Source organism: Ursus americanus, chromosome 23 (genome assembly GCF_024610735.1).
Source record: "Ursus americanus isolate L20-20 chromosome 23, mUrsAme1.1.p, whole genome shotgun sequence".
Classification (NCBI taxonomy): Eukaryota; Metazoa; Chordata; class Mammalia; order Carnivora; family Ursidae; genus Ursus; species Ursus americanus.
This window is the reverse complement of record NC_142149.1, coordinates 25,460,517-25,485,919: the sequence shown is the minus strand read 5'-3', so window position 1 is coordinate 25,485,919 and position 25,403 is coordinate 25,460,517. Positions and strand designations below refer to the sequence as shown.

Here is a 25,403-nt window from a genome sequence, read left to right as displayed (position 1 = left end):
TGAATCCAAATAAACCACTGATGATAAATTACAGCTTGGTAAATTACATGGAAAAAGACACTTACTCTTCCTTAAGTCTCTTTTGCAGCTTGTCTTTTGAAAGTTTACTTTCACTGGCATTTTTCATCATATCTTTCCGAAACCGATTGCTCATCATGTCAACCCTATTGAAAACAGAACAGTATGCTTTACATGACTTTAAAAGATTCGTCGTAACTAATTGTTGCTTTTAAAAATCTGAGAACACAATTAAGTATAGGTCAAGATGTGTAAGGTGTGGAATATCAAATACACATTAATTTTTTTAAAAAGATAAACACATAATAGAGGCTGCTCTGAAAAAATACCAATGAGTAATGACAAAAATCACACAGATTAAGAAGATATTTCCCGCCCATTAAACTGACAAAGTCTGAAAAGAAACTAAGCATTGTTTATAAGAATGGAGTGAAATGGACGCCTTTCAACGGGAAGGTAAACGGGGAGAACCTCTTGGTCAGTCTGGCAGTTTTTATCAAGAATCTTACACATGCCCATGCCCTTTGTTTAAGTAATTCTACCTCAGAAAATCTTTCTCACAGAAATAATTAGAAAGGAGAAAAAGGTTTATGCAGAAAAACATTTGTCTCAATATCAACTTATCAAAGGGAAAAACAGGAAAACCTATCTGATAATACTTGCATAAATTATAGTTAATTCACATAATAGACTATAATATATCCATTTAAAACCGTTTATAAAAGTTTTCATTCTTAAGTGGGGGGAAATGCTTGTAAGTGCATTCTGATACTACTATTATTACCTCCATTCAAAAGAGAAAAGGCAGGTTCCAAACCTGCCCTTGGTCACTTAAGAACTGGCCAAATTAAAAGGCAAACTCAAATGTGATACCAAACATTGCTTTCTTTGCTATTCGATAAAGCACACAAGAGAAGAGAGCAGGAGAGAAGAATGCCAACATGTTAACAATGGTTCTCCCTTAGTGGTGGGTTTATGAATGACCTTTTCTTTCCTCTGCTTTACGGTATTTTTTAGATCTTCACGTAATCACATATTTGTAAAGAGAACCTCTTTAAAACTTAACAAAATAATTTTTTAAGTATCCAGAGGGATTCTGGAAGAAAAATTAGGCAACCTACATTTCATCATCTTCATCTTCTTCATCAACCCAAACTGGCTTCTTTCGGAATAGAAAATTATCTTTTGCTTCATTCTCCACTTCCGAGTCACCTGAGTCTTCCTGTACTTGAACCTAGAGAAGACAAAATGCCCTCAAGCACTGAGTTTTTCAGCAGACGCACACACCCTACAGTTAGAAGTCTTGTAGAACGCTTTGTAGGCCCTCTGATGGAATAATGGGACAGAACGCTACCACACCAAATGGTGGAGGCAGAACAGAAAATGCAGAGATGAGAGAATGGCACCATATACTGGACAAAACAGTCAAGGAGCGAAAAGCTGACATGCTGAAAAGAAAGGACGAAGTAAGATGAGAACAACAAAAGATGAGCTGACAGATGAGGAAAGGAGCTGGAAAAATTCCAGAACTACAGAAATCACAGGACCAGAGGCAGACTGACATCATTCAGTCACATGACTGAATACCATCCTTAATTGACATTTCATATTCTTAGACATACCTCTTCTCCATTGTTCATAACCATTCTTGACCCCCTACCTTAAGAAAACTTACACTAGACTATCACACCTAAATCTACAACAGAATACTCCCAGAAGCTGAGTTTGAGCTTTCCCCAAAACCACTAATAGATACGTCCAAGTATTTTCTCACTTGTGTAACCAGCCTATGATCCTTCAAAGCCCAATACATCCCACCTCACACAGACTGTTCCTTATCTTGACTATGAAACTGTCCCAAAGGCCAGCAGCTTTCCAGGAACAGTTCTCTATCTGCCAGAGATTTCTGCAGCTTCCCTCATAAGCACCCAAAGGAGATACTGACAATGAATTGACATTGGCCACTTGCGAGGTAGGCATTCATTTACCAAACGGAGTATTCTCGTTGAGGCTTTGCTTGGCCATGCTATGTTCAATTTTACAGGCCTCTACACACACTCATCTTCCTTTCCCTAGCGCTTTTTTTCTTTTTCTCTTCAGCACACGTCACTGACATATTTGCATTTTACTTTATCTTCCTCTTCTAGTACACATGCTCCAAAAGAGCAAGAGACTTTTGTCTGTTTTTGCCCATTGCTGTGTCTCCCCCATTGACTGGAACTCCCTATCTTTAAAGAAAAATCAGGCATAGCATAAAAGGGATGATTAAAAGTGTCCCCAAAAAGTGATTAAAAATGTCCAAAAGGGATGATAAAAAGCATGCAGGGTTTTCACTGCCAGAAAAAATATGTGGCCCCCAACAGACGAACAATGATCTGGTGAAAAGACAAACACAATCATTCTCAGAAGTTGGCGAGTCTTAAAACGCACATTCCGATTCCGTAACTCCCGAATCACGGCAAGGTACCGAGGCTGGAGATCGAACGGCCACGAGGAAAAAACATTGAGTTTGGAGGGAGCACAGTCGGACTAAGCCGCGAAAACTGGTCACGACTGCAGTTCGCTACACGTACGTGTAGAGCGCCTGCTGGATACCAGACGCAGGGGCTCCCCCCGGGGGCGGAGAAAGGCGAGGTCTCCGCCCAGCGGAGACTTCCAGTCTGGCACCCGTCGTCGGCGCCCGCGTTCTCGGGAGCCCGCCGACCTGAGCGCTCCCGGCGCCGCAGGTCGCCCAGGCTCCGCCCCCGGAGGCTCGCCGCCCACCGTGCGCCCCGCCCGAGCGCGCCCAACCCGCGCGCCGCGGCCTCCCTCACCCGCGAGCCCTGCAGACGCCGCAGCAACGCGTCCTCGTCGTCCTCGACGTCGCCGAACACCAGCTCCTCCAGGCACCGCTCCACGGCCGGCTTGTCCTCCTCCAGCGTCAGGCGGTTCCGCTGCCGGAGCCGTCTCTCCTCCTCCGCCGCGACTGCGATCGCAGCGGCCGCTGCGCTCGGCCGGGCCGGCGGTTTCCGCTGGGATGAAGGAGCAGCCTTTCGGGGCGGCCCGCCCGGCCCTGCTCCGGCTTTCCGGTCCGGCTTCATTCGGCTCTTCCGGCCCAGCCTTCCTCCGGTTCTCCGGTCCGGTTTCGTTCGGCTTCTACGTTCCGGCGGCATCGTTGGTTTGGAGAAGAAACGCAGGCGCTCACGTGGAACCTCGCTGCGCGTGCGCCGACGCGGTTCGGTTTCCGCGGCCGCTGAGGCCCCGCGGGGTCGGAAGGAGCCTGCGCGGCCTGTTAGCACGTGACCAACACTCTCTCGCTACGTAACGCCCACTCCTCTCACCAACCCCTCCCCGTAGGGGAGTTCCTCCGGGAGAACCAATCTTCCGGGTGGAGGGGGAAGCGGTGTGACTGGAGTGGAAAATTTTTTCCAACACAACTTCGCAGCTGCAACTGACTGAAAGGAGCAGAAGAAAGCCAGAGTATAAGCTGGGATGACTGAATGAAACTTCTACTCTTCTTCCTGACTTTTTAATCACTCGAGTTGACACGAGCCGCGGTTGCCTTTTCCACCCCCTCGTCTTGGTACGGCCCTTGGAGTACGGAGCCTGCAGAGGGTCCCACGCTGGAGGAGAGAGAGAGGAGGGTATGTAGGGAAGTGGGCCAATCGGGGCGCGGGTCACGGCGCAGGCGCGCTGGGGAGGGAGGGCTATGCTAATGTTGTTGATATCCTGGGGCCACCCGAGTTAAAGGGGGGAAATCCGGGGGCTGCCGCAGCCGCCTCTGGTCTGGGCCCAACGGGGGCCCCCTGTAGTCGCCGTAGTCCCGGGGAGAGGCGCCTGCCCCCAGCTCGGGGAGGGGGCGCCGCGGGCCCGGGGAGCACGGACAACCCCTACCCATGAGGCCCTGATGGAAAACACAAAGGATCTGGTGAGAGCCGAGCGCGGCAGCCGCTTTGTGTGCCAGGTGGGGGGGACGCCTGCAGCTCCCCGACCCCAGGAACCCCTGCAGTTCCTTGACCCCGCTCCCAGGCCTGCTTCTTCATCCCACGCCCCCTCAACCTCCAGAGTCCCCCTCCCCCTACCGGCCGTTAAACGATTGGGGGTTCCCCTCCCCCCACCCCCTCAGCCCCGGACTCGGCGGGGTTCTCTCTACTCCCTCCACTCTTTGGAAGAAAAATTTTAGAAGAAAGTTTTTCTCTGCGTTCCGCCCCCCCTCCCCCTTCAGCTCTAGCTGATAGGGGGGAGGGAGGCTGGATTTGAGACTTTTCCTTTTTTAGCCGTCCATGGTGGGAGAGTGGAGTCCTCACTTGCCCCAGAGGGGCCTAGTTTGGATGCTTTTGCGGGGGAAGGTGCCTATCCGCTGCGGGGCGAGTGCCGCGAGGCATTTCGCACGTGGAGGTGGAAATATTGAAAGGGGGCGGGGTGGGCACGTGTGGGAGGGAGAGGTGGGAGTGGTGTTTGGGAAGCAGCCACCTGGGCCGCTTATTTAAAAGGGTTCTAGGTCGGTGGGCTTTCGGGACCATTGCGTTCTCTTTTGTGAAATAAGAATCCTAACATTTCAGAGTCGGAAGAGACATTAGAGGTCACCCAAAGCAGCCGTCCCCTCTGCAGCCTCTCTGACAAGTGGTAGGTAGTCTGGCCTCTATTTAAACCCTTACCAACACTGAACGCTCTCTGCTGCCCGGGAAGGCCCGTTTCGTTCGAATTGTTTGCTTACCCTTATTAGACCCTTCAGTCTCATTCATGTCCTTGTTAAGTTGCTCCCTTTTTTACTTCTCAAATTTTCTCTCATATCCTCCTCACCCACCCACCGCTCATTGGCCTATATTTTGTGTGCCAGGAAAGAACAGCAGGGAAGTGGAGGAAGGAGGGTTTGAGAGATAGGGCCGGCTGAAAACTTTGCTGGGTCATTTTCAAATGCGCTGGCTTGTATGTCTGAGAATGGTTGATATTTTTCTACAGGAAGCTTGGGAATTACAGTCTGGGATTTCATGGCTGTTTTCTCTCATTAGTGCATCTTTTTGTAGGTAGAAAATTCATCAGCATCTCTGTACTTCTCCCCTCTCAAAGCACATGTGCTTGTTGCCTAAATCACTTTCCCTAAAACTGCCTAAAATTGTCTTTTGGGGAGAGAGCACTGGAGCTGTTAGAAGCATCTCCTGGTACAGAGGTGGTCAGAACTGCCCCCTCCCTTCCTTTTGACCTGTCTTCCTTTCAAGCTGGGCTTAGTTCTCAAGGCCGGTCTTTCACAATACTTTCATTTCTTTCTTTATTATTACTTTCTTTTGCAGTTCTTTTATGAGATTTGAAATTTTTGGAACACTTTTATATGTGCTTACAGTTTGCAATAGTTTTCATGCTCTTTACATTAGTATATGCCATTTATCACTCAGTCGTTGAGATAGTTCCCTTTCTGCTGTTGTCAGTTAACGTTTTTCTGATGTTCTTCATTTGGTGAGCTGTGCCCCCTCCAAAAGTAGTTTTGTTGGCATAAGAATCTTCAGGGCACTTGTTTTTCCTCTTCTTAATATAGTGAAGTGGAGTCAAGACATAACAGATAATGTGTAGAAGTAATGAATCTGGTCTAAAAGCCAGAGAATAAATTTTCTCTTAAACTACCAGTCCCCTGCTTAAAATACTGAAACACAGACATTTTTCTCTCTCCCCCTGTCATGACTTAGCGACTCTTGCTCTGTTCTACCTTCTTACTTGGACTGTATTTTTTTATTTGTTTACCTCAACACCAGTGAGTGTTTTGAAAGAAAATAGCTGTGTTTGTTTTTGTTTTTGCACCATCTCTTTCTCTGAATAACAAGTAGCTTCTATTTATATAGAACCCCATCTCAAGGCTTCTGGGTGCCTTGCAAATTATGGCAAAACTGTCTTGAATAAGTATTTGTTCATAAGTATCTTATGTTGGGCCATGTTTTTAGACAATCCAATTTTTAATTTTATAGTTTGACATCAGTTTCATCTAAATCTAGTCACTAGAATTTAACATGGAAATGAATGCTAGGTACTGAAAAAAACTGATAGAGCTGTGTAATTCTGTCTTTAAAGTTCTAATTACTATGGAGTTCCAAGTTATTTTCCTGCTCACTTTAAACATGAACTGTCATGACTTAAGCTGACTGACTTTGGAGACATTTGCATTCTGAGCATACTAGACAGGAACAACTGGTTTTATTTTTAAAGAAGACACTGTTGTATTTTTTGTGACTGGTTATATGTTGACCTGATTAGAATCTAAACCATCCAACATATTTAGATGCTTCTAGGCCCTCAAATTGTTTGAAAATATGACATAGTAGTCAAAAGAAGGTAGAGCTGTAGGTTACAAGTGAAAACAACATATTAATGTCATAAATACAAAACCACTAGATTACTGAAAGCCAAGAGTACCCGGTGGTTTGAGTGACCACATTCTAAAATTAGACAAGTCACTATTTTTTGGTTACTCCTTATTTCTCAATTTTCATCTTTAAAATGTTTGCTGAATAAGATGTAACCTTTTCACATTTAAAAATTAAGGTAAGCCAGTTAAAATGTAACATTAGTTTCAGGGTTTCAAGTCCAAGAGAAAGATGAAAACATCAAGTCAATAGAAGAGGAAGGAATTAAAAGTTAAATAAGATATGCCTCCTAACACCAGGGTATTAGTAATTGTCCAACACTACCTTTAGTTTTATACAAAAATTGCAGATTGGTTGAGATTTAATCATGATTTTTTAATGACTTTTTTTAAGGTTTACACACACACACACACAGATTTTTTCTTCTTTCTTTTCTGGAACCCCCAAGAAAGGGTGGAAAGGAAATAATACACATAGGAAAAAGCCTGGTTTGAGGTGGGATGAAATGATGTAGTAAGAGAGGTACTGGCAGACTAGGTTAGTATTTCAATTCTGCCACTGACTAGCTTCGTGGCACTTGGCAGATGAAATCGTGGGTCTCAGTTTTCTCATCCTCGTAGTTGAAGGGCTGGTGTAGAATCAGCATTGTTCAGTAGAACTCTGTGCAGTCATAGGAACGTCTTATATGTGTGTTACCCAGTATGGCAGCCACTAGCTACACGTGGCTATTGGGCACTTAAAAGATAGCTAGTGCAACCCAGTCTTTTCTTTTGATTTAACCAGTGTAAATTTAAATAGACACAGGTCTGCCATGTTGGACATGGAGATACAGAAGAGTGTTTTCCAAATTTATCTAATCGTTAAAACCACCTCTTGGGGCTCTCGTAACCATACAAAACCTCTCTCCCAGGGATTATCATTCAGTAGGTCTGCAGTGCGGCCTAAGACTCTGTTTTTAATGCATGCCGGAGAAAGTTTTTATCAGATTGACTAGGGAAATGCTGCATTTGAATATTTCTGAGCTCCTTTCTAGTTCTCACTTTAGTATTGATAGCTAAAAATTTAATGTGGTGGAAATAAGCCCTTGACAAAGTTGGCAAACTGGCCAGGCTCTCACTCCGCCACCTCCTAACCCGTGGTCTTAAGTAAGTTGCTTAACCTCTTCAGGCGTCATCTTTCTCACCTAACTGTGGGCCAGGCTTCGGCCCTACCTCACTCCCAGGGTTTCTGGAAACCAATCAGACGTGATGACCAGCGTATAAGAAATTGTCAGCTGCTATAAATGATAAAGTATTAAGATATTTTCTCAAAATCCCTTTTTCTTTTTCCTTTTTCACTATTAGCTGTTACTACTATTCCTATGGAATAGGTTACATACAATAACTCAATTAATTTAGTAATTTCTTGTTCCCCCAACTATTTGGCCATAGTTTGTAGTCTATGTGGAGGACATGCATAGTAAATCTAACACTTGTATTTCTGTTGCTATGCTTAGCATAATGATTTGTCTATATTACTCAATAAATATTGGATGATATCACCTATTGCTTTACTTTTAGATCTCAAAACTTCAATGAGCTGGTTGCAGGTTATTTTACACACTGGAGAAATAACCCCCTTATGTACACATATGTGTTTAACCCTATTTTTAATTGTTTCATTGTTAATACCCCATGGTTATTATTGTTCAGTGGTAATGTATCTTTTGCACAATCAGCTCCAAACCTGTTTTCAAAAGATAAACACCAAGAGAATATCACCATCTTAGGTCAGTGTTTTTAGGTTATATCAGATCTGTTTAACTTATTTTTTGCTCTATTAACATAGTAATGAGCTCATTTGATTGCTCAAACTACATTTACACTGCAGTCCCAGCTTTAGTATGAATTCTGTTATTTGTGGTAGAGTAGATAGCTAATAATGATCTTAAAGTCTCTCTCGGCTACTGCCTTTCCAATTTTGATGTGGTCATCTTTTTTAATTAGCTCTTCAGGGGGGCCTGGGTGGCTCAGCCGCTAAGCGTCTGCCTTCGGCTCAGGTCATGATCCCAGGGTCCTGGGATCGAGCCCCACATGGGGCTCCCTGCTCAGCGGGAAGCCTGCTTCTCCCTCTCACACTCCCCTTGTTTGTGTTCCCTCTCTTGCTGTCTCTGTCAAATAAATAAAATCTTAAAAAAAAAAATAGCTCTTCAGGTTCATACTTAAGGATTTATAGCTTTCTTCTGAAGAACTGAAAGCCCATTCATGTGGATTATTTTATCATACATCCTTCCTGTGTGATACATGATGTTTTCCTTATTTAGAAGAGAGGGAAACTGAGACCCAAGTAATTGTTACATCCGAAGTCAAAAGTTATAGAACCAGAACTTAAACAGATAGAAATGTGTATTTCTGTATATCCAAGAAAAGCTTCCTTTTGCTCACTGTTGCTTTAAGCTATAGAATTCTGTTATGTGGAATATTGTCCTTTCCTGTCATTCCCTGGGTACTTTACAGTTTCTCTAAGGGAGTTACTTAGTATATTATTGTTTTCATTTTGCTCTTGGTTGTATCATTGACATGAATTTATTCTTTCACAATGGTCTTATGGAAAACAAAAACCCAGTAATCCCAATCCTCACCATTTATCTTCCTCCTAATAGTAAGCTGAGAAAGAATGAAGGCATTTCTGTTAAGGCCAGTGAATTGTATCACAGTGACAGACTGCTTTTCGTCCTGATAGCAGAATGACGAAAACCAGCAAGAGCTAAATAGTTCTTTAGCTCCTACTGAGTCCAGTCATCATCGATCTCTTAATTCCTTTAGTTTTAACTTGGTGAGTTCACACATACAACCTTCAAACTGAAGGATTTGGGAAACTTATACTTCATGACTAAATATAAAACCTGGAAAATTATATGGGCCACTGCATCCTATGGGTTTAGATAATGGAAAGTTGATTAACTTACGATGAGTTTATTCATATTGAATTTATACTGTTATTACTTTGTTGTGTGTTTATTTGTGCTTGCATTTTTAGAATCTCAAATATTTTCTGTAAAATTTTTCCTAGAAAAGTTTTACCTTTCAATTCTTCTGTAGAAGGGTGGAGGGTTCATCAAGGCTATAATTACAGTAGGGAAATGAAATTTTACTGTAATTTGTGATTCTTCCTTACATTTTGTCACTATAAAAACCTTTTTTATTTTTTCACTACAGAAGTATTACACATTTGCTGTTTAAAAAAGGAAAATGAAAACCATAGAAAAGTTAAAATCATCCTCCCATTCCGTTGTTACCCTGTTAACAGTTTAGCTGTTCCTTCTAAGATCTTCCTACATGCATATATGAACATAGATATGTCAATCTGTGCATATACCAGCATACATTGTTTCTTTTAATAAAAAGTCTGCCATTCCTATTTTGCAATTTATGTTTTTTGCTTAGTATCTTACTTATTACTGATCATTCCCCAACAAGTGGTTATATTGCCTCCAGTTTCTCACTATTACATTATCGCTTCAAGAAACATCTTTCCATATAGATTTTAGTGTCCTATGACTATTTCTGAAGGACAGATTCCAAAAAGTGGAATTACATGGTCAAAAGGCATACTCCTTTTTTTTTTTAAGATTTCACAGATAATGGCAAATTGTGTTCCAAAAAGATGGCCTAAGTTTTCCTTCCTGTCAAGGATGTATCAGGGCCATTTCACACACACATTTGCCATGCCAAATATCAATTTCTCCATTTTTATCAGCTTAATGAATTTTAAGAAGGTAGTTTATGCTTTATAGAAATTGACCTTTATTTTTATAAGAATAATACATGTACTTGATAGTACAATGTTACAAACAATGGTAAAAGTGTCCCCCCCCAACAGGATCCTTTACAGCAGTCTCTTTCTCTTCCCTATATAGCTCTCATGAAATAAGTACTTATAACTCTTTCAGCTTTTTCACCCAAAATCTATCTCCATAATTCTAAATATTAGGTGTATATCACTCAGTGTATGAATCCTAGATATTTTGACTTCCTCTGTGGTCCACTTATGGCCATACCATATATGCCCAAATGTTGGGTGAGGTTTCTCCTCCAGTCATCCTGTTACCTTCTACTCAAGATCTTAAATAGTCACGTAACATGATTTTGCACTTTTATTTTAAAGAGCGAAGTGTTCAAAAAGGCACATTACTTGAAATAGTTTTATTTGATCCTTATTACCTATGCTTACAGAAGTTAACTGACAGAACAATAATTAAGAAAGGGAAAAAAGAGGTTAAAATTTAACATAGGTCTAAGTTATTTTCTTGATTTATATTGCTAGTGTTCATTTTAGCTGTATGACCTCAGGCAAGTTGCTTAGCCTATTCGAGCCTCTGCTTCCTCATCTGTAAAATGGGAGTAATAATAGTTGTGAGGATTTAAATGCATTACTACACATTAAGTGCTTAGAATGTGCCTACCACATACTGAGCATTCTGTAAATATTAGTTGTATTAATCGTAAGAGACCTTTTACAAATCACTAGTAAAAATAGTCCAGTAAGACATTATAATGGAATTTATGAATAAACTCCCATAGGGCAAAATGTGTTTCTGAACCAAATTAGATGAAAATGAAGAAGACTTAGTCTAGAAAACTGTTAGATAATACAAAAAGTAAATCTAATAATGATAGGTAAAGTGTTTCAAAAAATAGCAAAACCAATATTTCTAATATATAGTTCTTAAATATGTATGTGTAGATTTTCAGTTTTGGAGAACAATGGCAGTAGCCTGATCCAATTTCCCCACCCACCTTTTTGTAAACCTGTAAAGTCAACAGAGAGCACATATCCGTCACACATCACCCACGCCTTCAGCATTATTAAGAAACAGATTACCACAACCTTCAAATTACCTCTAAGTAGAGAAATAAATCAGATTCCAAGAGCTCCTTCTGCCCAGTTCTGTGGATATGAGGAGTGAGAGAAAGGAGTCTTTTTTTTTTTTATTTTATTTTTTTATTTTTTTTTAAAGATTTTATTTATTTATTCGACAGAGATAGAGACAGCCAGCGAGAGAGGGATCACAAGCAGGGGGAGTGGGAGAGGAAGAAACAGGCTCATAGCGGAGGAGCCTGATGTGGGGCTCGATCCCAGAACGCCGGGATCACGCCCTGAGCTGAAGGCAGACGCCCAACCGCTGTGCCACCCAGGTGCCCCGAGAAAGGAGTCTTAACAGGTTCACTGATAGAGTTTAGGGCCATGGAAGACTTAGATGAAGCACAGAATATCCATTCCGAAAGAGAATCCACCACTAAGTTCCGAAGTACTGAACACAGGTTTTGAAATTTGGTAGTTTGCAGCTTTAGCCACAGGGAAGAGCTTGAAAGTAAGCAGTGCCAGAATTGGTAACTTAAGTTACAAGCAGTACTTCATAGGGAAGGGGTGGAGACATGGCAGTGAGGAGAAAGAAGGAAGAGGAGAAATTATTACTCTTTCAGAAAAAGAAAGAGAAAGTAAACTTAGGAGTGTTCTTGAACCAGGAACTCTTGACCATGAAATGAACAGAAATAGGAAAGAATGGACTACATGTAGACAGAACTACTATAGGAAAAAACGTGAATCAGAACATTTCAACTGGTGAAAATCTTCCCCTCCACCACCCAAAAAACAAGGCAGAAGAAAATTGACACCGTCCTCAAACCAGGGTTTGGGGATATGAAAAAAAAGAAAAACCTTGAATCAGAAATATAAAACTAAGAAAGGAACAAGAAACAGGAATAAAATCAGAGTAGATTAAACTCAGAAAAGAGAAGAAAAACACATCAGAAATGAAGACTAAGTTATAAGGTTCCCACCAAACAGTACATTTGAATGCAAATATAATAAAAGACATTGAAGAGAAGCAGGAAAACAGTCAAGAGAATGAAAATGAGATTCTTTTTTAATTGACACTTTAAATGGAAGATGGGTCCAAAGAGTCTGATGTGTAGTTGGTGCCTCTCAAGAAGGAAAAAAAAGCCATAATACCCAAGGAAACTTTCTGGAAATAAAGATCTGAATCTCTACATTATTTCATACCAGAAGGTAAACTGCAGGATCCATTCTAGTAAAGCTGTAGGACTTTAAAGATACAGAAAAACTTTCCAGGTTCCAGGGGGAAAGATGAAGTGCCTTACAAGGGCCAGAGACGTAGACTGGTATCGGATTTCTTAAAAGCAACATACAAAGCAAGACAACAGTGGAGCAGCATAAGGAAAGAAAATGCTAACCAAAGATTTTTATATCCAGTCAATTGTCTTTCAAGAGTTAAGACTATAGAAAAAGTTTTAAACACGCTGAGAATTCAGGGAATACTGTACTCACTAGCCCTTCCTGAGGAAACTGTTGAAGGATAAGCTTCATCTAAAAGAGGTGTGGGAAATTTTCTGCAGAAAAGATTGGCAGTGATTTCGTGTATCTATTTGAACTAAGGTTAAAATCAGGAGTAGGGACATAAGTAGAATAGTACATAAATGTTACAGGTTCTGACAAAGTAGAAAGAGGGCAGCTAAAAAAATGTGTGAGGAATAGGAAAAGAAAACTTAGCTAAGACTAATAATTATAGGTTAACTATCACAAGGGACTCAAACGATACCGTCTGAAACTGAAAGAAAAGACTAGCTAAGAGAGAAGATACATGGAAATGTAAAAGATTTGAAGGTGTAAGCATTAGGAAAAAAATACAAACCTTTGAAAACACTGAAATGTTTAAAAGGCCAAAGAAAACGATCATGGAAAATGATGATGTACACAGTAATTATAACAAAAGAATATGACAGAATTGAAATCAAACCTACCAGTCACATCAGTGAAGATTCTCTCACCAATAAAAAGACTTTCAGATTGGCTCAAAAATCAAAATCCAGTAAACTAATATTATATGTCAATTATATTTCAATAAAAATGAAAGAAGAAACAAAATCAAAATCCAACTTTATAACACAAGAGGCCCTTAAAACAGTTAAAAAGATGGAGAAAGATCAACCAAGCAAATAGAAGTAATATGAAAGCGGGATTGGCAATGCTGATATCAACGTAGAAGTCAAACCAAAAAGCATTAAACAGCAAAGGAGGACAGTTTGTAATACTAAAACCCACAGCTCACAACGAAGATATTAACCGTTATATATGCACCAAATGACAGCAATAATCTTTACAGAACAAAAACTATAAGAAATACCAGTAATAAAAAGACGCCCTAAAAATTGGGCACTGACACTCTCAGCACACGATAGGTTCAGTAAACAGAAAGTAGGAATATAAAAGATGTAAACATAATGAGGTATATATAAACATATATATAAACATGATGAGGATCTTCAAGTGTATCTAGCACAGCATCCTAAAAACAATATACTCTCAAACACAAGATAACTCACAAAAATCGTTCATAGTTCAGGAAACATCAGTAGGTCCCATACAAGAAAACAAAAAGCAAAAGGGCATTTCCACCTTGAAATTTAGTAGCCTCCTATTATATGTTAGCCTTGTACAAGAATGTTCATAGCAGCTTTATTCAAAGTAGTCAAATCTGGATAAACAACTATATTGTTGAAGTGCAATATTAGCTCCGTTGGTTAAAGCATCTGCCCTCTGCCTTCAGCTCAGGTCATGGTCTCAGGCTCCTGGGGTCGAGTCCCCCATCGGGCTCCTTGCTCAGCAGGGAACCTGCCTCTGCCTCTCCCCCTGCTTGTATGCGCCAGCACACACTCTCTGGCAAATAAATAAAATCTTAAAAAAAAAAAAATGTAATACTAGCGGTAAAAAGCAATGAACCAGTCATACATATAATAATATGGATAAATCTCAAAAATATGCTGAGTGAGCTAAATTAGATATAAAAATGTCCATAGCATTTTATTCCATTTAAATAAGTACATGCAAAATATATGCAAAATTAACCCCCAGTGCTAGAACTCCTGGGGGAGGAGGAGGATTGAATGGGAAAGGACATGAGAGTCCTTTCTGGAGTGACAGATAATTACTGCATCTTGATACACATCAAAATTATGCCTCAATTTAAAAAAACTCTTGGCTAAAGGGGGAATGTAAACAAATTGCAGAGTTCCTAAAAAATTATAACGAAAATACTACATATAAGAATCTGCGGAATACATTGAGGGCAATGAGCAGAGGAAAATTCATAGTCCTAAATATTTAATGGTTAAAGAATAAAATTCAGGTAAATTTTTAAAATCTTACTGGCTTTATTCAGTCATTGGTAAATTGTGCAGCGTCTAATCTAGCAGATAGAAAGGAGCTCCGTCTGAATTGCTTTGCAAAGCGAGAGATTTTTATAGACCAAAGTGAGCGGGAACCAGGAAGTTACACTAGGCATTTGATGGTTGGTTAAAGCTGGGCTGCTTTTCTTACTGGAGCAAAGGGAAGTCTTGGACCTGGGTCAGGCAGTGTATGCTGAGCGGGCACTCACTGATTATTTACCTAGGCCTGCCTTTTCATGGAGAGGGGAGTATAGAAACTTAGGCACTAAATCTCGGTTTGCTGAGGTGGCTTAGCCTGAGCAGCTCCATCTTGGACCTAACCTGGTTACTTTATCACAGTTTAAAAAAAAAAAATGAAATCAGAAATGAAAAAAGAACAACCAAGTACGTCCCCCCCCAAAAAAACAAAAAACCCGCAAAAAAATTAAACATAAAAGTAGAAGTGAATGAGTTAGCAGAAAAATTATACACCAAATTGATGAATCAATCCTGGACCTTTAGGGGGAAATTCACAAAACAGATAAGCTACTGGCTAGTTTAATCAAGGAGGAAATGAGAAAGCACAAAATATACAAAACAAATGACAAGAGGGAACGAACTTGATACAGAAGAAATTGAGAAAATCATATGCAACCATTCTGTGCAAATAAATTTGAAAACCTAGATGAAATGAATTCTTAAGAAAATACAGTTTAAGAAAACTTCATTAGAGATTTTAAAAAAACTTGGGGTGCCAGGGTGGCTCAGTCAGTTAAGTATCCAAGTCTTGATCTTGGCTTAGGTCTTGATCTCAGGGTCATGAGTTCAGGACCCTACTTTGGGCTCCATGCCCAACGTGGAACCTACTTTTAAAAAAGAAAAAAGAAGGGGGTGCCTGGGTGGCTCAGTTGGTTAAGCATCAGACTTGATTTTTGGCTCAGATCATGATCTCAGGGTCGGGAAATCAAGCCCCCATGTCAGGCCCCGCATTGGCGTGGATCCTGCCTAAGATTCTCTCTCTCCCTCTGCCCTGGCCCCCACCCTCTGCTCATGGGTTCTCACTCTCCTTCTCAAAAAATAAAAATAAATAAAAATTTTTAAAAAAATTTTTAACTTAATAGAAGAAACAAATTTATCAAGGAGCTATCCCACCAAACACCAAACCTATGTGATTTCACAAAGGAATTCTACAAAACCTTTAGAGACCATACATTCCCAACGCTACATGAATTACTTGAGACCATAGAAAGTACAGAAAAACTTTACAATTTTTTTTTACAAACTTTGCAGTGTTTATGCAAGAATAATACCAATTTCTAAAGCTGTCAGAGATGGTGCAAAAAATGAAAATTACCAGTAAATATTTATGACTGTCAATGCAAAAATCCTAAATATTGTGCAATCTTTAACACTACATTAAGAAAATACATCATGATGAGGTGAGGTTTATAGTAGGAATACAGGATGATTCAGTATTTGGAACTCTAAACAATTCACCATATTAATGGGCCTAAGGAGAAAAATCATATTCTCTTTATAGAAGCTGAAAAAGTCTGTGGCAAAATTCAGCATTTATTCCTAACTTAAAAGTTTTAAGGAAACAGGAATGGAGAGATCCTTAACATGATTTTTATAAATACACATGCACATACATGCATACATACGGCTAAATCCTAAGGCCAGCATCTTAAGATAGACACTAAAATCAGAAAGTAAGGATGTGCATTGTTTCTGGTATATATGATTGTACTGTAGATATGAAGAAGTACAGATAGGAAAGAGAAAACAATTGTAGGCATAGTAATGAGAAAAGAAATAATTCTTTGCAGATGACATGATAGTTCATCTGGAAAGCCCCAGAAAATCAATGACAAAACTATTTCAAAGTAATTTAGCAAGACTGAAGGATATAAAATAAATCTTCATGTACTCAGTAACCAATTACACAATATAACAAGAGGGAAAATTGTATTTATAAAGCAACAAAAAGTAAGATTAAAATTCCAAAGAATTTGGTTTTAACAATAAAAATCTACGTAAAGCAAACTATAAAACATTTCTTAAAAGACATAAGGTATAAAACTAAACAATTGGAAAAACATCCCTTGTTTTTGGTTAAGACCTCTCAACCTCATGACATCACTTTCTTCCTGTGTTAATAAATTTAATGAGATCCTAATACCAACAATTTTTGGTATAGAGCTAAACTAGTTAATACTGGGTTTATTTGAAAAAATAAATATGCAACAATATCAAAATATTAAGGGGGAAGATCTTTGAGTGGAGTATAGCCCTACCAAATATCAAACTATATTAGGAAGCCTCTATAATTTGAAAAGCAAGGTATTGGCACATGAATAGACCAATAAAGTACTATGAAGTCCAGATATGGACACAGCTACCTATGGGAACCTAATGCTTTTATAAAAGTGGTATTTCAGATCACTAAAACAAAAGGGACATCTTAATAACGGGTGTTGGCACCATTAGATAGCCACTTAGGAAAAGATGATATTAGGTCAATTCTTCACACCATGCATAAGAATAAACTCCAAATGGATCAAAGGTCTAAATGTTTAAACATACACAAATAACAAAATATGGCTGAATTTTTCTATACAGTGGTTATAAGGAAAAGTTTTCTATGAGTCAAAATCAAGTTACAATAAAAATACTGATAAATTTTACTACGTTTAAAAAAATTTTAATTTCATGACAACTTCATAAGCAAAATCAAAATTTGCCATATATTACAAAGGGTAAATTCCTAAATACACAGAACTTTGAAAAAAACATATAAGAGACTAAAAATCCTAAAGAAAAAGGGCAAAAGAACACACATACAGACATACAAAAGATACAAAAATGGCTCTGTGTAAAGCAAGACTGAGCACATCTTGGTTTTTAATACCAGTTTTCACTGTAAAGAATGAGAGCTCCTTGGAGAAATGGTTGAACAATGTAGGTACAAAATGATCCTGGAATATCTTGATACGCCAGCAAGTAAGTCATTACTAAATACATATGGATGGGAACATGTCAAAGGGATGCAGGAGCCAATTTGAGGGAATCCAAGTAGCTGAATATGGGATAATTTGAGCCCCAAAATAATTTAGGACAGTAATGGATTATAAACCATTGGGGTAAAAAAGAGGTGTGAATTCATACTGATAATAAAGGTAGGTAGGTAGGTAAATATATAAGGAGGATGATGGAAGAATTTTGTGCTGACTGGTAAAAGAGTACTAGAATTCCAGAATCATTGTAGCCATCATAGTAATGTTTGGTTTGGCAGCAGTTATCGGGTGCTAACTTTAGGGGTGGGGTGGAGCGAGATTTCAATGAGAAACAATATTTGCATGTTTTAAAATCCATCTGCAAGATTGTTTATTAGTTGCAAAGAGAAATACGGTAAGTGTACAGGGGAAAAACTGGACAGTGCTTCGAAAGAGTGATTAACACCAACACCAGCAGAGAGGGCCGGGTAGGCTTCTTAAAGACGCCTCTGGATGTGATGTTCTGAGAAGGTCATCTCACTTATGTAGTATCGTGCGGGTACATAGCCTGATCTAATGAGGAAACAGGAGCCCCAAGTGAGAAACATTCTATGACGAAGAGTGCCTGCATTATTCAGAAGTAATCTTCCAGATTAAAGGAAACGAAGACAAATATGACACGTGATCCTGGACTGAAGGGAAGAATGCTATATAAGGGATATTTTTGGGTCCATTGGACGATGGATGGTAACTTGAGGGAAAGTATCACATTAATGTCAAATTTCCTGAAACTGTTAACAACGCGGTAGTTATGAGAGAACAATTTTATTTTTAGAAAATACATACTGAATTTGGGGCGGACAAAAAGATATGATTATGCAACTTACTCTCAAATGGTTGGTTATTAAAATGTCTATATGTTTAGAAGAATAAAACAAATGAGGCAAAATGTTAATAATTGGCAAATCCAAGTGGAGTACACAGGATTCCATTGTACTACTTTCCAACTTTCCCAGAAGTTTGAAGTTCTTTCCAAGTAGAAAGTAAAAAAAAAAAAAAAAAAAAATGACTACACTAACATACCATTTTTCATCCGTTATATTGGCAAAAATATACTCACCGTTGCTCATTCAAATGTAAATTGTAAAATTTCTCTGGAGGGAAATTTGGTAATACCTAACTAAATTACATGCACATTCACTCTTTTACCCAAAGAATATACATTGAGAGTATACCTCAGGCAGGTATACTGTTCATTGTTCATTGAAGCAATATTTGTAATTGTAAAACATGGAGAACTGCTAACTGTCCAAACAAAAGAGATGGAGTAAACACACAACGGAGTTTTTTTTCAGCTGGAAAAAAAAAAAAAAGAAAATGACTATGCACTGAAATGGAATGATTTCCAGGATATATTTCTGAATTAATAAAAGCAAGGGACAGAGAAATTTAGTGTGTGGCCTTTTCTGTAAGAAAGAAGAATAAGAAAATAAATACACCTATGTACCTTTTCAAAATATATACACACAAGAAGGATGAACCAGAAAACAATAAAGTTGGTTACCTGCCTGCAAAGGTGGATGGTGAGGCAGGGGAAGGAAATGAGGTTTCTCCAAGTTGTAACTTTTTCTGTAGTTCTTTATATTTGGAAGCAGGGCAGTGTTTTAGATAGGCCCCAGAAACGAAATTAATTCAGTAAGGGTGCAGGGAAGACTAAAAACAAAACAACTTATTTGAAATCGATAACATAACCACATTGAAGGAGGGAAAAATAAATAACCTGAGTAACTCTTAAACTCAATTTGAACTTCAGTTTGGGGAGATGGGACTACAAAGAAATTCTGGACTCATAGTTTGTTTTTTGCCACAGTATGGATGTAATGCTTCTGCAACTATTTAAATGTATAGAAAGATTGAGCAAATTGGTACGTGTAATTTGGGTGGAAGCCAGGGTTTTCACTGTGGAAGAAGAGAGCTCCAAGTACAGATGTGGGAAGATAAGGAAAAGCCCTAAAGGATGGATTGGAATTGGAGTTAAAAGTGTATACTCATGATTTTCTAAGATACATGTGTTTATACATACGACATATGTCACATACATGGATGTATATATTGCAGTTCCATCTACTAAAGGGCCCAGAGACCTCAATAGCACTGAGCACACAGAGTACCCACATCTTTATTTCTGATACCCCCACTAAAAGAAATCGTTGGTTCTAGGGTTGGGACAGGAAAATGAGTATAAGATAAGCCTGGAATATCTTGTTATGCCAGAAAGTACAGAATTGTTCAATGATACAGGCTCGTCAGAATAACATGAGTTAGCTTGATGGGGCTCCCATTGGCTAAATCTGGAACAGTTGGAGTTCCCAGATAACTAAGGTCTATGATGAATTATAGGCTACTGAAAAGTAGGAATCCATGAGCGGATACCCATAATGAGAGAAAAAAGAGGGATATTACCTACAGAAGAATGCCAACTGAGAATATGGAAGAAACGCTGGGGCTGGAAAATCCTAGTAACAGATTGGGCAAGATCCTCACTGGATGCTAAATCTAAAGTGAAATTTTGATGAACAGAATATTTGCATGGTCTTTAAGTATCTCCCTGTAGACTGCTTATTAAAAGAAGGGAAATAGTAAGACTTAAACCTAGACGAGGTCTTCAAACTTCTCATCACCTATAAGAGGCAGGTGGAAATCATGTAATCTGAATTTGCTACCCTGAGAGACAGCATCAGGTAGTATTTCAACTGGAGATATACGAAGAAACCCTCACATGAACCCAAAAGGAGAAATCTGTGTGGAAGAATTCCAAATTATTTGTGTGGATGCACAGCTGTCAAGGAGTGGGAGCATAACTCCCCACTTCATAAGTGTGGACTTTGCAAAGCCACTTCTGAAAAGTAAAGTATGGAGAGGGGTTAGGAGTAATTCTTTATAACATAGAAAAACCTGAAAAATACTGCTTCAGGTAGAGGTGATCAAGGTCAATACCAACAGTGGTAAGTCATGTTAATAGTATGTGTCCTTGTTTGATTTGATACAAAGGGTACTTCTCAGTACCGCTAATTTTTTTCCCAAAAACAACCCCAGTCTGGTCCTGAGGAAATACCGAGACAAATCCCAGTCGAGGATCATTCAACAAAATACCTGACCACGTACTCCTCAAAGCTGTCAAGGTCATCAAAAACCAGGAAAACCTGGGAAATTGGTAAAGCCAAGAGGAGCTTTAGGGGACATGACTACTAAATGTAATGTGGGACCTTGGAATAGAAATAGAACATTAAGTAAAAATGAAGGAAATGCAAAAATAGTTTGCATTTTCTGAAGTTTTATATAAATGGAGTCATACAGCATGTGCTCTTGTCTGGTTTTTTACTCAGCGTAATTATTTTGAGACCTACCCTTGTTGTGTGTATCAACTCATTCCTTTTTGTTGCCAAGCAGCAAGATGGAATCACTGTGGATATGCCATAATTTGTTTATTCATTCACCTATTGATGTTTGGGTTGTTTCCAATTTTGAGCTAGTACGACCATTCACGTATGTGTGTGTGTGTGCATGTGCACACGTGTCTTTGTGTGGACGTATCTTTTCATTTATTTTAGGTAAATAGGAATGGAATAGGTGATAGGTGTTGTATATTTAACATTTTAACAAACTGTATCTTACAAAATGTTTTTGTACTATTTCACCTTCCCATCTGCAGTGTTTGAGAGTTCCATTTGCTGCATAGACCATAAAGGGTTGGTGTTTTTATTCGTTTTTAATTTGGGACAATCAGATAGATGTGTTAGAGTGTCTCATGGTTTTAATTTGCATTTTCCTAATGACCACTGCTGTTGAGCATCTTTTCATGTCCTTATTTGCCATCCATGTATCTATGAATTGTTGACCTGCTGTGCCTGTTTTTTAATTGGACTGTTTCAGTTATTGAGTTTTGGTAGTTCTTTATATATCCTAGATACCAATCCTTTTTCAGACATGTGATTTGCATATATTGTTCTCTAGTCTGTGTCTTGTCTTATTCTCTTAATAGTATCTTCCAAAGACCAGTTTTTAATTTTGATGGAGTCCAACTTACCAATATATTTCATTTATGGATCATACCTCTGATGTCATATTTAAAAATTATATGCCTATGTAAGGTCATGAAGATTTTTTTTTTCTAGAAGTTCTATAGTTCTTACATTTAGGTCTGTGATCCATTTTGACTTAATTTTTGTAGATGATGTGATGTATAGATCAGAATTGGGTTTTCTTTTGTTTTGTTTTTTAATTTGGTAATCTGTTTGATCCAGCACCTTTTGTTGAAAAGACTCTCTTTTTTTTTTCCACTGAATTACCTTTTTTCCTTTTTTTCTTTTTTCTTTTTAATTTTTTTTATTTGGATGTAGTTGACACAATGTTACATTGGTTTCAGGTGTACAACATATAGAGATTATTTTGCCTCTTCTGTTTTTAAATTTGAGGATCTTGTTCACTGATGGTATCCTATTTTTACGTCCCTGAAGAATTAATTTCATTTTTTTCTTTAAGATTTTTTTTTAAGATTTTATTTATTTATTTGACAGAGACAGCCAGCGAGAGAGGGAACACAGCAGGGGGAGTGGGAGAGGAAGAAGCAGGCTCCCAGTGGAGAAGCCTGATGTGGGGCTTGATCCCAGAACGCTGGGATCACGCCCTGAGCCAAAAGCAGACACTTAACGACTATGCCACCCAGGCGCCCCTCTTAAAGATTTTTGTTTTAATTTACTTATGGGAGAGAGCAAGCGTGAGGTGGGGGGGAGGGGCAGAGGGAGAAGTGGACTCCCCGTGGAGCAGGGAGCCAGATGCAGGGCTCAATCCCAGGACCCCAGATTCATGTTCATGACCTGAGCCAAAGGCAGACGTTTAACCAACTGAGCCACCCGGGTGCCCTGTTAATTTCGTTTTTGAAGGGGCTTTTTGTTTTTTTGTGGGTTTTTTGTTGTTTTGTTTTGCTCCTTACATTGCTTCTGTTTCATCATAGATTCTTTTTTCATGAAGATTTCTTTTGGTCTTTCACATTCTCAGAGGCCTTTATTTCTTTCTTTCTTTTTTTTTTTTTTTTTTTTTGAGATTTTACTTATTCCTTTGAGAGATTGAGTGAGAGAGAGCCCACGAGCAGGGGCAGAGGGAAGGGAGAGAGAGAGGGAGAAGCAGGCTCCCCGCTGAGCAGAGAGCCTGACTTGGGGCTCTATCCCAGGACCTGGGATCATGACCCAACCTGAAGGCAGACACCCAACCGACTGAGCCCCCCAGAGGCCTTTCTTAAATGACTGGTGATGCTTGCCTATCTATCACTAAGCTGCTGATCGGACTGAATGAGCCTGAGGTTGGACTTCTTGATGAGTGAGATTCACGTGGTGATCGGTCCCTTTTTAAATCTTCATTCTGGTGTTGCGCACTGGTACTATGATCTGTTTAAATGTGGTTTTCTTTTTCTTGTGTTTAATATATGTGATAGTTCTGTCTGAATTTGCTTCCAGTGTTTTTGCAGAATTCTCAGTCTTTTCATTCAGCATCTCCATGTTCTCTCCTTCGAGAAGTCACATTAGACATTTATTAGATCTTTACATTTTATGCTCTTTTAACCTCTTTTCTATGTTTCTGTATTTCTTTGCTGTGTTTTGGGTTTTTTCTTAATGTTTATCCTCCATTTCCCCATTTCTTTTTCAGCCATGTCTGATCTGCTATTCAACCCATCTATTGAGGTGTTTTGGTGGCGGGTGGTTTTTTTTTTTTTTTTCATTATAGCAGTTATATTTTTCATTTACAGAAGTTACATTTGGTTCTTTTCAGGTCTGCCTGATTGCTTTTTATTCCTTTGCGCATTCTTTAATAATATTTTTCTTTTTTTTAAGGTTTATTTATTTCAGAGAGAGAAGGGCGCATGCGCATGCATGTGTGCGTGTGGGGAGGGGGATGGCACAGAGGGACAGGAGCGAGAATCTCAGGCAGACTCCGTGCCAAGCAAGGAACCCAATGCAGGGCTCAGTCCCACAACCATGAGATCATGACCTGAGCTGAAATCAAGAGTCAGACACTTAAGCGACTGAGCCACCAAAGTGCCCCCTTTTTATTTCTTCTTAAACAGTTCTTAGGGTGCCTGAGTGGCTCAGTCGGTTAAGCATCTACCTTCAGCTCAGGTCATGGTCCCAGGGTCCTGGAATTGAATCCCACGTCAGGCTCTCTGCTCAGCGGGGAGCCTGCTTCTTCCTCTCCCTCTGCCTGCCCCTCTCTCTGTGTCAAATAAATAAAATCTTAAAAAAAAAAAAAAAAACAGTTCTTGAATAGTTCTTTTATACTCTGTCTAGCAATTTCAGTGCCTATTTGGGATTCCTGGTCTATTTCTGCTGATACTTGTGATGGATTGCTTATCATGTGTTTGATACTTACTGTGTACTAATACTTGATCAAATCTGTGGGAATGCTGAAAGGCCTGAATTATAGGTGATTATTTCCTGAAATGATTTAGGATGCTTTTGCTGGGTGTCATGGGGCACTAGTGGCCTGGAACTACTTTAATGTCTTGAGCTGGGGATTTCCTAACCATCTAGGATAGTGTAAGTTATATCCTCAGAGGTACAGGAGAGCAGGCCGCCTGTGGTTATAAAATCCCAGAGTAGCCTCTCCACCCAGTGCATGGGCAAAAAAGGCTCACTTGAGGTCTTCTTTTGCATGTAGTCAGATTTTTTTTCTTCCTACCCTTTGATTGAAGTTGCAGCCCCCTTAGGGATTTTGGTCTGATGCAGGGATTTCCAATTAAGTTCCCCTGCAGTAAATGGTAAGTTTAACATAGAGTAAGTTGGTTACAGCTCATATGTATAGTTCATGAGTATTCTGTCCTAATCTAAGAAAAAAATACTGAAGGAACACCATTTACCAAGTAGAATATAGCTTCCCAACTAGTGTGTCCTGGATTTGTCAAGATAATTTATCCCTGCAATACTTGGGATAGTCAGAGACCTCAGACTGGGTACATTCAGGGGCTTATAACCCTTGCGTTGTATAGATGATCATTTTCTGTGCGTGCTGAAACTATGGAGAAGGTTAGAGAGCTTTTCTCTAGATCGCTAGTCCCTGAAGATGCTTTGGAAAAGACTGCATACTACATATCCCTCTTAACTTATCATAATGTTCATAAGCATATTAAAGGTTTAAAGAGGCCTTGAGGGGCGCCTGGGTGGCACAGCGGTTAAGCGTCTGCCTTCGGCTCAGGGCGTGATCCCGGCGTTCTGGGATCGAGCCCCACATCAGGCTCCTCTGCTGTGAGCCTGCTTCTTCCTCTCCCGCTCCCCCTGCTTGTGTTCCCTCTCTCGCTGGCTGTCTCTATCTCTGTCGAATGAATAAATAAAATAAAATAAATCTTTAAAAAAAAAAAAAAAATAAATAAATAAATAAATAAATAAATAAATAAAGAGGCCTTGAAATAAGGAAAATTTTGCAAATGTATTTGACCGTGATACTTTTATTTTTTTTAAGGTTAACATCCTGCAATGTTGAAACCAAGCTGTTTGTAATTGTTGACCCCCTGAAATTGCAAGGTTATAGTCACTGACAAGTAGAGTCCGAATAAGATATTCTACACCAGGGGCGCCTGGGTGGCACAGCGGTTGGGCGTCTGCCTTCAGCTCAGGGCGTGATCCCGGCGTTATGGGATCGAGCCCCGCATCAGGCTCCTCTGCTATGAGCCTGCTTCTTCCTCTCCCACTCCCCCTGCTTGTGTTCCCTCTCTCGCTGGCTGTCTCATCTCTGTCAGATAAATAAATAAAATCTTTAAAAAAAAAAAAAAGATATTCTACACTTGACATTTAAGGGTCAAT

At 39.5% G+C, this 25,403-nt stretch overlaps 2 protein-coding genes across 16 annotated transcripts in view; one reads left to right on the top strand and one right to left on the bottom strand.

Annotated features, from left to right (window-relative positions):
* Positions 1-3,170, bottom strand: part of UTP18 (UTP18 small subunit processome component) — a 36,916-nt gene extending 33,746 nt beyond the window's left edge. For all 5 annotated transcript variants that reach the window (XR_015721308.1, XM_087854510.1, XM_045773068.2 and 2 more), the window contains exons 1-3: positions 2,832-3,170; positions 1,140-1,252; positions 66-164 (exon numbers count right to left, since the gene is read on the bottom strand). Coding sequence is in view for 4 of the 5 variants with exons in the window: in XM_087854510.1 (XP_087710636.1) it covers positions 66-164; positions 1,140-1,252; positions 2,832-3,170 (551 nt within the window). In the remaining variant the exon portion in view is untranslated. The remainder of the gene's footprint in view (positions 1-65; positions 165-1,139; positions 1,253-2,831) is intronic.
* Positions 3,171-3,502: 332 nt separating this feature from the next.
* Positions 3,503-25,403, top strand: part of MBTD1 (mbt domain containing 1) — a 69,436-nt gene continuing 47,535 nt past the window's right edge. For 3 of the 11 annotated variants that reach the window (XM_045773062.2, XM_045773061.2, XM_045773059.2), the window contains exon 1: positions 3,682-3,925. In XM_045773062.2, the coding sequence (XP_045629018.1) occupies positions 3,905-3,925 (21 nt within the window). In that variant the 5' untranslated portion in view covers positions 3,682-3,904. Of the gene's footprint in view, positions 3,642-3,679; positions 3,926-4,559; positions 4,624-25,403 lie in introns of those variants that run through there. The other 8 variants (XR_015721307.1, XM_045773058.2, XM_045773064.1 and 5 more) reach the window with 7 other exon arrangements.